Source organism: Sander lucioperca, chromosome 13 (assembly GCF_008315115.2).
Source record: "Sander lucioperca isolate FBNREF2018 chromosome 13, SLUC_FBN_1.2, whole genome shotgun sequence".
NCBI lineage: Eukaryota > Metazoa > Chordata > Actinopteri > Perciformes > Percidae > Sander > Sander lucioperca.
Window position 1 is genome coordinate 23,595,506 of NC_050185.1, and position 15,700 is coordinate 23,611,205.

General features: G+C 40.2%; 1 protein-coding gene across 1 annotated transcript in view; it reads right to left on the reverse strand.

Moving 5' to 3' along the window:
* Positions 1-15,700, reverse strand: part of LOC116052867 (CXADR-like membrane protein) — a 173,616-nt gene that overhangs the window by 15,204 nt on the left and 142,712 nt on the right. The window contains exon 3 of the mRNA XM_031303695.2: positions 6,787-6,985. Within this exon, the coding sequence (XP_031159555.1) occupies positions 6,787-6,985 (199 nt within the window). The remainder of the gene's footprint in view (positions 1-6,786; positions 6,986-15,700) is intronic.

Genomic DNA, 15,700 nt, shown 5'->3' on the forward strand with positions numbered 1-15,700 from the left:
GCTGGTTAATGTGGCTCGGGAAAGGGAAGTTTGGGGTCCCCTGCTGGAGCTGCTACCCCCGAGACCGGATAAGCGGACGAAGATGGATGGATGGATGGATGGATGGATGTACTGCTAAGTGAAATTGCACTGCCGTAAGAACTGACTTGATGCTTAATGTGTGAAAGTCCAGCTGCCTCTGGGAAATAAAGTGGCCTCAGTAGATTGGAAGAGGGAGCAATAAATAATTTAAAAATGGGTAGCATATCCTGTTGGGGTTTGTTTATTCCAATGATGTGTTGGATAGTAAAGGAAGTGCATGCATTAGAGATGTGCCCTTATTCTTTGCAGATTTAATACCAACAGATTGTGTGATCAATGAGAGTCATCTGATCGAGGAAGTGGTCTTCCAACTGATTTTCAAGCGTGTTGCTGCACCAACTCTGCACTCTAACCTTCTGAATGAAATGTGTAGTGATTGTCTTTTACAAGTGGAGGATAACACCACAAGTGAAATATTTGGCCTGAATCAGAATAGCACAGTGTGCGCCACTACATTTAAAGGAGAATTCCGGCTGATTTTTACCTGAATCTTTATCACTATATATCTCAGAGTACTGTCGATAGGAAAAAAAATTGCAAAATCGGTGCTAGCAAACTGGAATTGCTGCAGCTATGTCCAGACGTCGGGACAGAAAGCAAAAGCGGGGGACTTCCGGTTTGACGATGTAGAAAGTGGTCGCAAGGACTACAGGCTCCGGTCTAACTGTTCATATATCCCTTAAAACTTTCCAATAAAGCAACTTTACCCTTTGTCGACCAACGTCAGGCTCAACCTAACAATTAAAAGCAGAAGACGACAGTAAAATGAGCGGCTCAAAGAAACACTCGACAACGACAACTCGAGCTACTGTATCTTCGAAGCTAGCTGCTATGGCCTCTCACGCTGCTCCTCCTGCCGAAAGCGACAACGACCCGATAACCAAAGGTGACCTAGAATCCTTGCTTGAAAAACAACGTGTTCGCTTTAAGAAAGACATTGCTAGCTTGATCCAACAGTCAACCAAAGCATTAAAAGCTTCCGTTGAATCTCTGGGAGAAGAAGTGTCATCTTTTAACAGCCGACTCCTCAAAATAGAAACTCTCGCTGGTGAAAACTTTGAAAGTTTTACTAGGATGGAAAATGGCGTCCAGACTTTACAGTCACAAAACAAGGTGCTTTTGGATCGAGTTGAAGACTTGGAAAACCGATCCAGGAGATCTAACCTACGTGTCCTCGGCATTCCAGAAGGGAGCGAGAATGGTCGGGACCCATGCCAATTCATGTCTGATCTGCTGCTAGAAGTGATAGGCCCCGATGTCTTTGAAAACCTTCTGGAACTGGAACGGGCTCACCGCTCTCTCAGTCCCAGACCAGGAGACGGCTCCAAGAAACCAAGAGCCTTCGTGGTTCGCTTTCTCCGTTTCCAGAACAGAGAAAAGGCCATTAAATGGGTCCGACAGCACAAACTCAAATACAATGGCTCCACGGTCAGAATATATCCAGACCTGAGTAATGCACTGGCAAAAAGAAGAGCGGAGTTTAACGCCGTCAAGAGCTCCCTCTACCAGAAAGGAATAAAATTCCATCTGCTGCACCCTGCTCGTCTGCTGGTCTCCTTTCAACAAGATACCTTCCACTTTGACTCACTTCAGAAGGCCATGGACTTTTACAACGACAAGATCGCCATGATGTCTTAACAAGTAATGTGGCAGTTTTACACCAGTCATGATGCACCAACTTTCTGTTTATTTCCCTTTTTCGTTTCTTTTACTTTTTTCCTCCCTCCCTCTTTGATATTGATCCAACTTTTTATTATGAGTAACCTATTATATCATGGATAATTTTACTTTTAACCTTAACACACATTTTGTTTTAATACATTATCAATAATATGTTACCTAGCATGTGACCTGGGTCTTTTGTAAGCTATCCATAGTTTTTTTTTATTATTATTATTATTATTATTATTATTTATTTATTTAATTTTTTTTTTTTTTTTATTCTTTGTGGGTGCAATTAGTACGGTTGCAGACCATCATTGGGGGGAGACAGAAGAGGAAATAAATCCTTTTTGAGAAAGTTAATTACCTGAGATTTAGTAGCCCAAAGTTCCACCTTAGATAGTTAGAAGAGGAACCTCATACCGGAGTGACCAAGATTGTAAGGTCCTGCTGCTAGTTTCACCTCAAGAAACAAGCTTAGGATAATGTTCAGTTCTATATTCTTGTTGTATGTTCTAAACAAATGAGACATGCATGATGGGGAACGGTTTAAGGTTTATATCTTGGAATGTTAAGGGGATTAACGGCCCAGTGAAGAGAGGTCGTGTTTTTTCTCAACTGAAACACCTTAAGACAGAAATTGCCTTTTTACAAGAAACGCACTTTTCTATCAAAGATCATTGTCATCTAAAGAAGTCGTGGATAAGCCAAATATTTCATTCAAAATTCAATGGTAAAGCTAAAGGGACAGCTATTTTAATACATAAAAAACTACAGTTCACCCCGAATGATATAGTCTCTGACCCCCAAGGACGTTTTATCATTGTTTCTGGGTCTCTTAGCAACACTCCAGCTTGTCTTGCCAATGTATATTCTCCAAACTGGGACGACGAAGCCTTATACACAAAATCATCTCTTTCCTGCCTGATCTGAACTCCTACCACTTAATTCTGGGTGGAGATCTTAACTGTGCTATAGAACCATTATTAGACAAATCTCATCCTAAACAAACTCCTCCCTCCAAAATGGCCAAAGCAATTCTAACGTTTATGGACCAAATTGGATGTATTGACCACGGATCAATATGTACCCCACTACCAAAACATTTTCTTTCTTCTCTCATGTCCATAAAACTTACTCAAGGATTGATTATTTTTATTTAGATAAATTCTTTCTCCCCTCAATTAAGAATATGGATTATTCGGCTGTAGTTATCTCGGACCATGCTCCCCTATTTCTCGACCTCTCTTTTACACTCTTAAATAACGCACGCCCTCCTTGGAAACTGAACCCCATACTCTTATTAAAAGATGATACTTTTTGTGATATGATTCCCAGAGTGATTACAGACTTTCTTTCTACTAATAATTCTAATGACATGTCACCTTCCCTTCTTTGGGAAACGCTGAAAGTTGTTATCAGAGGGGAAATTATATCTTTCTGCTCAAGACGCAGGAAATTAAGGAAGCAGAAACAAGAACAGCTTATTGAGGACATTTCCAAATTAGATGAAGAACATTCAACATCACAATCTTCTGAGTTATATAAAATACCTCACAGTTCCCTGCAGACAAATCTGACATGATGAGATTCTTAAATAATTTGGAATTTCCCAGAATAAGTGCCACTCAGTTGAGGAAAACAGAACAACCAATACAATTAAGCGAAATTGCGAATTCAATAAAACTAATTCAAAGTGGTAAGACCCCTAGACCAGATGGATACCCAATTGAATTCTATAAGAAATTAGCTTAACAATTAGCTCCCCTCTTTTAGATATGTTTAACGAATCCCTGAGCCGGGGGTCCTTGCCACAAATGCTCACTGAGGCCTCTATCACCCTTATTAAAACCAGGAAAAGACGTTTCGGAATGTACCTCATATTGGCCTATTTCACTCCTGAACGTAGACTACAAAATTTTGGCTAAGGCTTTAGCTTCGCGCCTCGAGCTGATTTTACCTAATATTATCTCTTCCGACCAAACAGGCTTTGTTAAAAATCGACACGCCTTCTCTAATATACGCCACCTTCTCAACATAGTACTTTCTCCTGCATCTGTGTAGACACCGGAAGTGGTAGTCTCCTTAGATGCAGAGAAAGCCTTTGATAGAGTGGAATGGGAGTATTTGTTTCAGGTTCTTAAACAATTTGATTTTGGTACTAAGTTTGTCTCTTGGATTTCTCTCTTATAATCTTCACCTATGGCTTCAGTACTCAATAATGCATCCTTCTTCCAAGGCGTCCACAGATTGGGATCAGAACACAGACTCTCTTTATACGCGGATGATTTATTATTGTTTATATCTGACCCATTACACACCATTCCTCAAACTATTCAGTTGTTAAGCAAATTTGGATCTTTCTCTGGTTATAGTTTGAATTTTACGAAAAGGTGAATGCTTCCTGATAAATAATTTAGCCCTTCAGATTCCTGAGGAAAACCTTCCATTTCCAATGTCAAAATGCAGCTTCAAATATTTGGGTATTAACATCTGCTCAAATCAACCAGACCTTATTAAACATAACTTCGTACCTCTGGTTGATAAACTTAAAGCTGACTTGGAAAAGTGGAACAATATCTACTTGTCAATTGTAGGGCGGATAAACTATATTAAAATGAATGTCCTACCTCGATTCTTATATCTCTAATAATATCTCAGCTAATTTACTAAAGTGACGAATTTGGAGGTATCGGAGCAGGTGAGAGTTTGGAAGGTTAAATTTATTAGAGAGGTCGCTAAAGCTGGCAAAAATATTGTTTATATATAGGTCTTTTAATCTGGTCAGACCCAATTCTTGCCATTTAGAGAAGGTGACATCTATATTAGAAGGTATGAAAAGAGGATTGCGTATGGGACAATGTTTTGAAAGCTCATGAGTCGAAAAAAATACCTAAATTGTGACCATATTTTCAGGGTCGATATTACAATCGGCTTTTCAGTAGGGGGGACTAAAATAGGGTGAAAATAGGTATATTCAGTTTGAAAGAAAATTTGGATCATGCAACAAGGCAGGACGGCTTGGTTCTCTCGGGGAATGGTTTCAGAGTGTGTGTGTGTGTGTGTGTGCCCCCGTTTGTGTGTGTATGTTTGTGTGCGTGCAAATAGCAGAAGGCCAGAGAACACATAGGTAATACAGAAGAAATCTTTTATTTATCCCCCTTCTTTTACACACACACACACACACACACACACATGCACGCACACAAACATACACACACACACACACACGGGGGCACACACACACACACACACACACACACACACACTCTGAAACCATTCCCCGAGAGAACCAAGCCGTCCTGCCTTGTTGCATGATCCAAATTTTCTTTCAAACTGAATATACCTATTTTCACCCTATTTTAGCCCCCCCTACTGAAAAGCCGATTGTAATATCGACCCTGAAAATATGGTCACAATTTAGGTATTTTTTTCGACTCATGAGCTTTCAAAACATTGTCCCATACGCAATCATCTTTTCATACCTTCTAATATAGACGTCACCTTCTCTAAATGGCAAGAATTGGGTCTGACCAGATTAAAAGACCTATATATAAACAATATTTTTGCCAGCTTTAGCGACCTCTCTAATAAATTTAACCTTCCAAACTCTCACCTGTTCCGATACCTCCAAATTCGTCACTTTAGTAAATTACACCATCCCTCTTTCCCCAACACTCCTCCTAATTCAGTTGTTGATCTCATTTTAGGAACACCCAGGAATTTGAAGGGTCTTATTTCTCAGATCTATAAGCTACTGCTTACTATGGCAAGATCCCCCCTTGTTAAGATCTGGCAGCAAGCTATTAAGAGAGTGAATGACACCACGTCCTGTGCTAGGCTTGGACTCATACCATTCAAAGTGTTCCACCGTATCTATTACACAAATGCCAAACTTTCTAAAATCTATCCGACCATCACAGATGCTTGCAACAGGTGCCACAGATCTCCAGCAAATATGACACACATGTTCTGGTCTTGCCATCGCTTGCAAGCATACTGGAATACCATTTTTAAAAGTTTTTAAATTTCTACCTCATTAAATTTAAACTTGGCACCGTGCGTTGAACTAGCTCTTTTTGGAGTTATGCCTGATCATCAGTTAGCTGGGAAATAAGTAAAAAACATTGTTGCCTTTGCGTCGCTTCTTGCAAGAAGAAGAATACTATTAAATTGGAAGTCACCACTCCCATCCACAGGTGCTCTATGGATCAAAGATCTCATGCTATTCCTCAGCCTTGAGAAGGTTAAATTGGACATGAGGGGTTCGGCTGATAAATCTGAAGATATCTGGGGCCCCATAATACGTTATCTGGAACATTTAAAATCTCTACCTGTTACTTAGATCACTGTACTTATTATCTTCTCCTAATCCTTTTTTTTTTTTTTTTTTTGTAAACTGTAATTCCTTAGCATGGTATAACTAAGGTTTTAAAAATGTTGCAGTTCTATAATGATATGGACACTGGGTCAAATAATAATGTGGAAACAGTTGACATATTGTAAACATTGTGCGTGGACCTCTTAACTCTGCTTGACGGATTAGTAATTTTAATGTTTATTCATTTCTTACTTGTTTTAGGACCTACATATGGGGCAGGGTGGGGAAGTGGGAATAATTTGGTTAAAATGTAAAATATTTTCAGTTTGTGTTTGTACCTTGTTGTAATCCTTTGAATCATAAATAAAGAGATGAAAAAGAGAAAGCAAAAGCAAAGATGCTGGTCGGGCCTGCTAGCTTGGCTAGGCACAAAGGCACTCTTTATAAGATGCCCCGACAACTGGCATTTTAGCTAACTGGGAGCTCTGGACATAGCTGCAGCAACTCCAGTTTGCTAGCACCGATTTTGCTCGTTTTTTTTCCTATCGACAGTACTCTGAAATGTATAGCGATCAAGATTCAGGTAAAAATCAGCCGGAGTTCCCATTTAATGACAGCTCTAATGCTTAAGGCTTTGGGGTTACGTGACACCTCCAGTTGTATAGTGTTCTCCCTCTGTCTCTGTTTTTTCTTATTTAATAAGTGTTGTCTGCACTACTTACCCAGTACTATGAGGCTGATGGTGCTCCAATGGTATTGTGCACCAGTCTTGACTTTGCAGCTGTACTCTCCTGAGTCTGTTAGAGACAAGTCAGTGATCAGCAGAGAGGCGTCACCTTTTAAGAACTCTCCAGCAAAGGCTACACGGCTACGCTCTGCTTCATTGGGGTCAAAAACCCGTCCAGCAAAGTAGGTGATCACCTGATGGGGTAAACAAAGTAAGACACATACAGTAAGTTAAACATAGTACAATTTCTCTATAACTACTAGCAGTTCTATTTATACAGAAGGCCAGAGAAATCTTTTATTTATTCCCCTTCTTTTAGACACACACACACACACACACACACATTCTGAAATCATTCCCCGAAAGAACCAAGCCGTCCTGCCTTGTTGCACGATCCAAATTTTCTTTCAAACTGAATATACCTGTTTTCACCCTATTTTAGCCCACACTACTGAAAAGCCCAGTCTGCTCTGTTTGGCTTGCGAGAAAATTATGGCACACCTTTGCAAATGTAGTTGTAAGGCCGTAGATGGTGTAAAGGACCACTTTGGAGTTTTAATGTATGCTGCTGATTTAATGAAATAAGTATAGGTTGGGTTATTGTAAAATATTTGTGTAAATGTTTGTAACTTATTCACAAATGATTCTATATTTTGTATGTGCTTTAATGTTATTTGTATGTGATTGACCGGAAATTCTGTACACCTGTAATGTTGAAATGTGTCCCTTTGGTGGCACCGTAGTTTTGCACAAGGGAAGATGAGCTTTTAAAAGGTAGCTGGCGGGTATGAATGGTACGCAGCTGTTTGGGCCTACAGAATGAAGAATGAAGTTTGTATCCGTGAAAACACGTGTGAAATGATTGTTGTATCTATGTTTTCAATACAGTTTTCACGGTGCTAAGGTGACGATGGATTAAACGCATGTTGAACGTCATGCTGGTCTGGCAAACTAAATAAAAGACACCTTACGCATCAGTTGAGACTCTCTTTTTGGATCCAAGGGCCGCTACAGTGAAAACTCAACGCTACATCTGAGTTGTCTGCTATGCTGCACGCCGTCCACACAACCAGGCAAGGTCGTAAATTGGTAGTAAGTTTAACAAGACTACAGATGCAGTGAGAGACTCTGGTTATCAGGATATTAAATCTTAAAAGTTGTGAAATGTGATGAAATTGTATGGTAAAGTGCTTTACATCTCGAAAGTTAACTTCAGCCACTCTAATTCTTATTAAGCTCTCTTGAATATTTAAAGTGTTTTTTAGTATTTCACTGTCAATTTGAGTAGGCCTATCTTAACATTTGAGGTGAGCAGTGTTAGGCTACACAGCCCTCATATAACCACAGCTTCCTGAATCACTCAAATCTAGTCATACATTTATTTATGTATTTATTTATTTATTTAATTAGTTTATTTGTCAGGGACAATGTACAAAATACATTAATCTTACAAAAAGATGTTTTGTACCCGAGTTAGCTAATGCTAGTTTCCATCTGCAGTCCCCGGGCAGGTGCACACAATAGTAAAACATTACATTACAAACAACTGTCAGTAGCACTAACAAATACATGCAAGATTAGTTAAACACTAATCAGATGTTTAAATAAAAAACTAATCAAAAAAAACCATCACAGCCTAAAATATATACAACATAGTCAAAAACATTTACTTCAATATTACATTTGTAAACTTTTAAGTGTGCTGATGCTCACATAGCTGGTTATCGAGGATGTATTTCTTTAAGTTTCGAGAGAAATTATTCAAATCTACAGACAACTTTAGACTGCCTGGGAGTTGATTCCATTGTTTAATGGTTTTAAATGAGAAAGCTGTCTGTGCAAAGGCAGAGGATCTTTTCAGGATAGCACAATTCCTGTGAGCAGTGGAGCGCAATGTTCTGTTCGTATGTTCAGAATAAAGTTCTATGAATTTTTTCATTGAGGGTGGTGCAATATTATTAACAATTTTGAAAATGGTTCTTAAGTTTGTATATCTAATTAGGGAATCAAAACTTAATATTTTATATTTACTCAGAATATTACAATGATGATAGCGCAAGGCTTTTCTGTCAAGCACTTTTACAGCTTGGTTATAGACCGATCTGAGGGATTTGAGTGTAGTCTCATTGGCCTGAGACCAACAGGACAAACAGTAGGTGATGTGTGGTGAGATCATGGCATTAAAATACTTGAAAGATGCTTCAATTGTCAAACTATTCCTAATGTGTCTAAAGATAAAGATATTATATTTAATAGAGTTGCACATTCTTTTAATATGTTTTTTAAGAGTTTGGTCCAAATGGACACCTAGATATTTTATCTCTGTCACAATGTTAATTTTTTGTCCATTGAAATAGATGTTAGGCATATCTTTAACTTTGTTGGACTTAGCAAAATACATTCCAACAGTTTTTTCAGTGTTTAGTGTTAAGCAAGAAGATTTAAGCCAATTACTTACTTTATCCATGGCTGAGGACAATTTAGTGGCTACTTGCTCCATATCCCTCCCATGTACGTAGATGACGGCATCATCTGCGTACATGATGATCTCTACGCCCTTGCACACAGCCGGAAGATCATTGATGTAAATACTGAACAACAAGGGTCCCAGAATGGATCCTTGCGGGACCCCATTTGTGCAGGGTTTCAGAGAGGACAATGTATTTTTTACCCTCACACATTGCATCCGATTTGTCAGATGATTGTATCCAATGCAATGTCTCCATGGACAGATTATACTTAGAGAGCTTAGACAGGAGGACACCGTGGTTTACCGTGTCGAAGGCTTTTCGCAAGTCCAGAAACACGGCACCCACCGTGCCCCCTCTGTCCAAGTTGGCCTTGATACTTTCTATCAGATAGCAGAAGGCTGTATCGGTGGAATGGTTGCGTCTGAAACCGAACTGCATGGAGTGCAACAAATTATTACAATCTAAGTGATCGGTTAGCTGCTCTATCATGGCTTTCTCAAGAATTGTAGATACTACAGGCAATATACTAATAGGCCTGTAGTTGCTTATTTCATTTTTGCTTCCTGATTTATAAATTGGGGTTATAACTGCTGTTTTAAAAACACTGGGGAAGATACTCTCATCAATAGATTTATTCACAATATATGTTATAGCTGGTATTAAAATCTCCCTATGTTTTTTAATGAGAGAGCTATCAAGTTCCCAGAAATCTTTAGCTTTTGAATTCGATAAGGATTGTATTATTTTATCTGTTTTAGAATAATCAATGTGTTCTTCGCAAACTCCGCGTATGATTTACCTGTCTTATTTCATTATCAAACCTCTCAATATCTTTCCTGGGGATATAGAGTACAGATTCATTAATATCAACCTTATTTAAATTTCGGTAACGAACTTTTGACAGTTTCCTTGCAACTAATGTTAAATTATGATCAGAAAGACCTGTTATTAAATTATAAACTTTACCAATACGGTCAGCTTTGTTAGTAAAAACTAGATCAATAAGTGTTTGAGATGTCTTAGTAATCCGAGTTGCTTTTTCAATCATTTGTGTAAAATTAAATTTTTGAGTAATCTCCTTTAGTTTTTTTCTACCATTTTTATCAATCCAATTTACTATTTATTTGAATTTATTTTATCGTTATTAATACATACTGTGTGTATATGTTTATACTAATATTGTTTATATTCTTTTTATCCTTCTTATATTTGTATGTGTGACATGCTCCAACAACACCATGACAAATTCCTTGTATGTGCAACGTACTTGGCAATAAAGCCCTTTCTGATTCTGATTCTGATTCCATGAGAAGTATTTCTTTCGCATCACATTTTTTAAGAATGGCAGTTAGGTGATCAAAAAATATATTATTTGCTGTCGGAGGCCTATACAAAACAAGAACAGCGAATGACATTTCCGGAGACAGCCTAATTTTTATCCCCACACATTCCAAAACATCTCCTACTGATTCCATGTGTACACACTGAAAACTGTCCTTGACATAAATCATTACTCCGCCCCCTTTGCCATGACCACGGTCACGCCTGTAGATATTGTAGCCTGGAATATAAACAGCACTATTTGAAGTGGTGGGTTTTAACCAAGTCTCAGAAAGACACAAAAAGTCAAGGTTGGAATGTGTTAGCAACTGTTCAAGTTGTTCAGATTTCGATACAGCGCTTCTTATATTTAGGTGTCCCCCAAATACACCTTTAGGTTTAACCTTTGGGTCCCAGAGTACTTTAGCATGGTTAACAGTCTGAAATAGTCTGTATCTCTGTTGTTTGGTGACAGCGTTTGAGAGACACGGTATGAGTAGATGAGACGAGCGCACCGAATCACATGCCGCTCCAACTTTCTCCACAGCACCATTTCGTTTGTTTACCCCAGTATCCGGACAAAATGTATCTGTGCGTAGTGTCTGTGCCAAAGCACCCGACAAGTTCTTTTTACGCAATGTCTCGGTACCGTCTGGGGAAGGCGCATCTAACTTTATCGTAGGAGAAACCTTCGAAGTTCCAGATCTTTCCTCCGCCGTGCACAATGTTGGTGGCAAGCAATTTTGTCCGTTTGTTTGTGTGTGCTCGTAAGAGTAACTCACTGCGATCGTGACTGCAGATCCACACATAAGTGAAACGCCATTTGCTCCCGTTAGTTCTTCCCCACCGCCAGGTCCGGGGTTTAGATGTATATCCCCGCTCACTGCGAATGTGACTGCAATCCACACATGGGTAAAACGCCATTTACTCTCGTTTGTTCTTCCCCGCCGCCAGGTCCGGGGTTTAGATGTATATCCCCGCATAGTAAGAGTAAAGTGCACAGCAAGGTTGAAACAGCTGATCCTCGGCGGCGCTTATCAAGACGAGAGCTGATCGGTAAAGGCACAACTGCGCGTCCGTGTTTAAAACATACGTGGCGCGTTGCGTTGTAATCCGACCGGCAGCAAAGAGCTTGCCAGTCACTCCAGGTTGCCAGTAACACCGCGGCAAGCACATACAAGGTGATAACCACATACTGATTTGTATGTAGTCGCCCACTGTTTCTCAGATAAGGCAACTGTAATTCAGCATCAGGTCCATTGTTGTTAAATGGCGACTCCTCAGAACGTATTAAGGAAGGTGAGCTCGCAGGACCTGCCAACCTGCAGCCTCCACCTGACGCCATATTGGTCAATTAGCAGTACAAACATGTCTGTGTCAGGAGAAAAGGAAAAATCCACTGAAGAGAAAGATTTAAGCCCTGATGATGAACCTTCAACAGAAGAGAAATCTAGAGGCCCAGAAGAAACAGTCTCTCGCAAACGAAAGCTTACAAAAAGGCAAACAAATGAGTGAAAGAGGAAGCTAAAAGGCACGTAAAGGCATTTTTGAGAGCTTATGAATCTTGGAAGCAGATAGCACGAGAAGATATAACTAAGCTTAAGAAAGTCAGTTTGAAGGAGGATCTCGACAAAATAAACCAACACATTCAGGGCCAGATGTACGTACATTTGTGAATGTAGCGTTATCAGCGCCATGGCCAACCCGCAGAAAGTACACGCTGTGATACTTCAGCTTACGACGTATTTACTAAACCTGCAGTTCATCGGGTAATCAGCGCCTTTCTCCGCCCACTATACCGTAAATTGCGCTGTAGCAAAGCGTTAAGTACTGGTGCTATGATACGGCTGAGTGCAGACTGAGATATTCCCACTGCTGATGCTAGGACTGTTTGAAATGATCCTGATGCCAATATTTGTAATGTAGCGAGGAGTTTAACAGCTGCTGGAATGGAATGTGAACGCTGAGTCGGAGATTCAATGTCATCTTTGATTTCTTCCAGTAACTGTAATTAAATCAGGAGAGACTTGTTTGCAGATATGCAAAATGTTTAATGTACATGAGCAAATAGCTGTACAGAGTATTGGAGATTGGACTCCATCGTTATATTAATATATTTAATATAGGGGTAGAGAACCATGATATAACCCCCCAGTGGAATCCAGACACTGGTGGTGGCGGAGAAGGGCCTGAAGACCAGACCGAAGGAGGCACCGGAGCGACACCCGGAGAATCACTATGACGGGAGGTGGAAGGGGAGGAGGAGGGATGAACGCCTTTCCTGAAATGACAGCTGATAGCACAGGGAGAGAAGCAGATTTAAAGCAGTGTTGTGACGCTGTGATTGGCCTATGAAATTCGTGGCCGATTCTGATTGGCTTATCAGGAAGGTGAACGCCTCCAGCGCTGATTCGATTCAGAGAGAGAACTGATTAATTGGTAGGTCTTCCTGAAAGAATTTACGCTGAGCTACATTATTGCATGGCTGCTTAATCTGTAACACTTAATGATTTCCTGTTCACTCAACTGAAAAAGTGTGATCCTTGTTCAGCTCGTCTCCTTGGCCTATAGCTTCGTCTTGCTCGGATTACTGCTGCCATTTCACCAGGAGGCATATGCCAGGAAACCTGCTTGTGGCTGGTTTACACCTGCTTTTAAGAGGCGGAGAATTTTCACTGCAAAATAGAGGCGCGCTTTCACGGGTGGTTTTTGTATATACCGCGGAATACATAATTAGGCGCACTTTACACTTCCCCTCCCATCTCTTTATGGGAAACTCCCACTTTCCCCTTGACCCTCCCGTGAATGCATATGCATGACACGGAAAAGCGCAATTTGCCATTTTCAGTTCCCGCGACAGGCAGTCTGCGCTTTTACCTCAGTGCAGCCTGTTTGTACATACCTCACCATGCTTTTACGCACATGTTGCGAAACAAATACGTCTGAAGTGGGCGCAAAAGCGTTAGTACATCTGGCCCTCTGAGTGGATACGACCGTGTAAATCAAAATTATGAGCCACTTCAACGCAATTCTCTTAGCACGCCAGAGATTGTGCTGAAATTGGATGCTTGTAACACACTGACAACAGAAATATGTGACCTTGTGAGTAAATGGCTGGAAGTAGGCCTAGTTCAAGAGACCTTTAAAGAGGAAGCTGAAAAAGAAAGAGTGCGAATGATTTTAAGTCGTGATGAATATAAATCTGTCTTTGGTGGGACAAACACTGAAAGTGTTATTTCAGAAGAATCCATAAAATTAGATAAGGGACCGTTCTTTTATGGAATGGACCACCGGAGGAAAATAGGGGAGGGTCATGTCTTTTTATTCTTTGTTGAGGGGAGGGTCACCCAACATTTTTTAGTCTTGGGGGGTCACCCAACTTTTGTATTCATGAAAACAGCAAAATTTCAAAGTGGCTTGTTTGGTGCATATTTTTCCATGTAGCTCTCAGTCTCGGCCCTCCTTCGGTACCAGATGGGTCTGACCCATGAGTTTGCTGGGGGGCAGAGGGAGCACTGCTCAAACGGGTAATTGCATTGTTTAAAAAATGAGTGGAATAATTACGTCTGGCATGACCAGATATTTTATAAATATCTTAAATAACACAAAAAACTAAATGGTGGTAAGTAATGCATCTAATTTCATATACTGCTTAAGTAAAAAGAATATTACCTGGCTGACGATGGGAGCAGCAGGACGCAAAAAAAACAAAATTACTGTTGCACTAGTCTGGACATCTTGCCGTGCAAACCTTGCAATAAAGGTTTCCTAAATGCCATGTATATAATAATATAATTTGATGTCAGCTTACTAATTGATTGCGGGTTTTGTGTAGATTTGGACTTTTATGCGCTTTGTTTCTGCGTTTGGAGAGGCATCTCAACAGACTGTAGGTACAACACTGATTGTTCACTGTTACATTTTAATTGAATTTAAGCATCTGTCTATTGCGTTCCAAGACAGCCGTGCCGCGATTGGATTTGATAAGGGCGAATTGTTAAATTGTTACAATGTAATTTAAAATCTGCTTTAAAAATAAACATATTTTGGAATATAATGTTCAGCTTCGGCAGCTTTACCTATATGCTAAAATATACAATGACTGAGGAAGCCTAGTGACGAGTCCATAGCAACCAGTGTTGAATTGGTTATTTCCCAGCGTCCTTTGCTGAATGGTCTCAATGTTTTATCGTTTTATTTCATATGAATACTGGTTTACTAGATGAGTAACTTAGTATTTGAAGTAATGCAGTAAGTGTGCATTTAGTTTCCATGCTTATTGTGTTTCCACAACAATGTTAGTGAGTAAATCTACTGAAATGGCCCCCACACCATAACAATGTTAGTGAGTAAATCTACTGAAATGGCCCCCACACCATAACAATGTTAGTGAGTAAATCTACTGAAATGGCCCCCACACCATAACAATGTTAGTGAGTAATGGCGTTTTTCCATTACATGGTACCTGCTCGACTCGACTGTACTCGCCTCGACACACTGTGCGTCCGTTTTCCATTGCAGATTTTAGTCCCGCCTCAGCGTGGCTGGTTGTCTTACCGGCTCGACGCACACACCACCGCACAAGTATAAACAACAGACCACTTGAGCTTGTTTTATAGTTCTGTGGAGGCTCCACGCAGAGCTTTCACCATAGCCTATGTAATATGTGGCCTGCTGTATATGTAACAGAGCAATGGATGAAAGTCTGTTAATTTTAAATAAATCTAAACTTAGATTCCCGGGCCACACCAACACAGCGAGAAGGACACTGTAGGTTCGTATAAAAATAGTATTTTATTCTGTTAAAAGTTAAAGTTTAAAACAATATTAGAATGGCATCTCCTCAAATAAAAACCCGGGAGACCATAAAACCATGGATCGTCCAATGTTCTGTCCCAGGGTAAAACAATACCCGAGTCCAGTCCAGCCTGGAGTCAACTCCGTGTTTCCCCGGTCGCCGGCCCGGAATGTCTTGCTTCAGCGGGGCTTCGAATAACCTATTCCAATCCAGAGATCCGGGACCAGGAATTCTGTGGTGCCGTTCTGCTTCTGTCAGTGGAGAAATGTAAAATCAATGGGTAGCCTACTCTTAGCCCGGCAACTTTAAAACAGTCTCGG